This window comes from Eimeria maxima, genomic scaffold, assembly GCF_000499605.1.
Source record: "Eimeria maxima Weybridge genomic scaffold, Emw_scaff214, whole genome shotgun sequence".
Lineage (NCBI taxonomy): Eukaryota > Apicomplexa > Conoidasida > Eucoccidiorida > Eimeriidae > Eimeria > Eimeria maxima.
The window spans coordinates 40,001-43,119 of NW_013565012.1; the positions used below are offsets into that span (position 1 = coordinate 40,001).

At 43.1% G+C, this 3,119-nt stretch overlaps 1 protein-coding gene across 1 annotated transcript in view; it reads right to left on the minus strand.

Moving 5' to 3' along the window:
* Nucleotides 1-319, minus strand: part of EMWEY_00022100 (hypothetical protein, conserved) — a gene marked incomplete at both ends in the record, with an annotated part of 5,226 nt that extends 4,907 nt beyond the window's left edge. Inside the window, one exon of the mRNA XM_013480626.1 lies at nucleotides 1-319. This exon is cut by the window's left edge and continues 3,489 nt beyond it. Coding sequence (XP_013336080.1) covers nucleotides 1-319 — 319 coding nt within the window.
* Nucleotides 320-3,119: the final 2,800 nt, after the last annotated feature.

Below are 3,119 nucleotides of genomic sequence, written 5' to 3' on the forward strand. Positions count from 1 at the left end.
TTGTAGCCATGAGGTGTATAGGCAGCTCTTGTATAGGACAAGGACGACGTGCTGCTGCTGCTGCTGCTGCTGCTGCTGCTGGTGCTGCTGGTACTATTGCTGTTGGTGGTGGGGCTGCTGCTGTAGCAGCAGCAGCAGCTGCTGCTGCTGCTGTTGCGCCGCCTTGGGGGACGCATTCTCTAGCTGCTGCTGCTGCTCGTGGGGATGCAGATGCTGCTGCTGCTCTTGATGGTGCTGCTGCTGCTGCTGCTGCTGCTGCTGTTGCTGCTGCTGCTGCACTTCGCTCCTCCCTGTCTTGTTGCGGCCGTCGCCGCCGCATCACTGTAGTGTGCACCTACAGTAGAAGCAGCAGCAGCAGCAGCAATAGCAGCAGCAGCAGCAGCAGCTGGATGGGGCTGTTCCCTGCTGCTGCTGTTAAGGCTGCTGCTGCTAATGAGGACCCAAGAAAGGTTAATGCTCTAGGCCTCCTGCTGCAGCTAGCATGCGCGTCGCTGCTGCTGCTGCTGCTGCTGCTGCTGTTAAGTGTATAGGCAGGGGCTGTGCCCGTGGAGCACGGGGTGTATAGACGGACAAAAAGAGACGAATTGCTGATTGACAAGAGAGGAGGAATTGGGGTGTACGTACACCTCAATTAAGGAGAGAGAATGGGATATTTAAATGTATTATATGCAGCTGCTGCAGCTGCAGCAGCAGCTGCAGCTGCTGCTGCTGCTGCTGCTGCTGCAGCTAAGAAGAAGCTGCAGTAGCAGCAGCAGCAACGGCAGGAACAGAGCAACCAGTTGGTTGCTGCAAAGCAAAAAACCTGCGGCGATAACACAACTGCAGCAGCAGCTGCTGCTGCTGCTCTCCTCTTGCTGCTGCTGCTGCTGCTGCTGCTGCTGTGCTGCTGCTGCTGCTAAAGGATGTCAATAAGAAAGTATTTATAGACAAGAAAAAACATGAATAAGCCACGAATATAACGATGCTGTTGGCCTGTGCTTGCTGCTGCCTCTGCTGCTGCTGCAGCTGCTGCTGCTGCTGCTGCTGTTACAACTGCTGCTGCTGCTGCTCGCGCAGGTCACATCCTTGCCGTTGCTGCTGACTGCAGCAGCAGCAGCAGCAGCAGCAGCAGCGCTGCTGTGTTAATCTTTTTAGCAGCAAATGATGAAATTTTATTTTTTATTATTTAATTTAATTATCCCGTAGATATTTCAAGTATACATAATCAGCAGCAGCAGCAGCAGCAGCAGCAGCAGCAGCAGCACGAGCAGCAACAGCAGCAGCAGCAGCAGCGGGAAGGCAGCAGCAGTAATAACACCACCCAGAGCAATCCTTAGATAAACAATTTCTTCTTTTTTTTTATTTATATAAATAAATAAATTAATTAATTAATTAATTAATTAAATTAATTAAATTAATTAAATTAATTAATTAAATAAATAAATAAATAAATTAATTAATTAATTAAATAAAAAGAATAAAAAGTATTTATAACTGCAGCAGCAAACACCATTAGAGGTGTAGTATATCTTAATAACAAGTATAGCAGCAGCAGCAGCAGCAACAGCAGCAGCAGCAGCAGCAGCAGCAGCAGCAAAATATCATTATTTATTTATAAATTATAATTAATTTTATATAATTATAAATAATAAATAATTAATTTCTTTATTTATGCATATATCCCTTTCCTTATAAGAAGGTCCCCTCCATACACAGGAGAGCAGCAGCAGCAGCAGCAACAGCAGCAACAGCAGCAGCAGCAGCAGCAGCAGCAATTTCCTTAAAAAGAATAAATAAAAAAACTTTGTATTTAATAATAAATAAAAGGAAAAGAAAAAAAAGAAGAAAAAAAAGAAGATAATAAAAAACGCATGCATAAATAAATAAATAAATAAATATTATTTACTTGCATGCAGTAAATATAATCTTATATATTTAGGTCTCCTTTATACACAGCGGCAACAGCAGCAGCAGCAGCAGCAGCAGCAGCAGCAGCAGCAGCAGCAGCAGCAGCAGCAGCAAGAGAAATGCATGCATGCATGCATGTATGGTCCCTAGTAAGGGGGTGTTAAGGAGTCATTTCCCTCCTGCTGCTGTTGCTGCTGTTGCTGCTGTTGCTGCTGCTGCTGCTGCTCCCGCTGCTGCTGCTCCCGCTGCTGCTGCTGCTTCTGTCATCTAATAAACAGGTTAATTTCTGATCACCCTGATTGCTGCAGCAGGTGCTGCAGCAACAGCAACAGCAACAGCAGCAGCAGCAGCAGCAGCAGCAGAACATTAATGAATATTTTTTATTTTCTTCTTTTTCTTCCTTTATTCAATTAGCTAAAAGAATAATAAGAAACTAAATAAATAAATAAATAAATAAATAAATAAATAAATAAATAAATAATAGGAAGAAGGAAGAAGAAATAAATTATTTATTTATTAATTAAATAAAAAAATTATTTATATAAAAAAGAAAAAGTAAATAAATAAAAATATTATTTATTTGTATAGCAGCGGCAAAATACCCCTGCTCCTGCTGCTGCTGCTGCTGCAGCAACAGCAGCAGCAAAATGCCACAGCAGCAGCAGCAACAGCAGCAGCAGCAGCAGCAGCAGCACAAGCACACAGAGGCGAATTGCCATATAAGGTATATACAACACACCTTACTATACAAACCCTAAACCCTAAACCCTAAACCCTAGCCAGCCCCACATATTCTGTCTGCATGCATGCAGGTGGTCCATTGGGGTGACCAGTGGTCCATTGGTCATCTTCTTAAGAAAAAAAAAAAAATCATAAACCCTAAACCCTAAACCCTAAACCCTAGCATAAACCCTAAACCCTAAACCCTAGCATAAACCCTAAACCCTAAAATAAACCCTAAACCCTAGAGAGTACGTCTTATTAACCATTAAACCCTCGGCCTATAAGAACCATAAACCCTAAACCCTAAACCCTAAGGGTTTATAAACCCTAAACCCTTATAAAGTATATCTTATACTCGTACGTATCTCCTGTTCCTGCAGCACGTAATTATCTGCTGCAGCAGCTGCTGCTGCTGCAGCACGTATCTATCTGCTGCTGCTGCTGCTGCTGCTGCATGAATATATCTGCTGCTGCTGCAGTATAATATTATATATACTATATATATATAT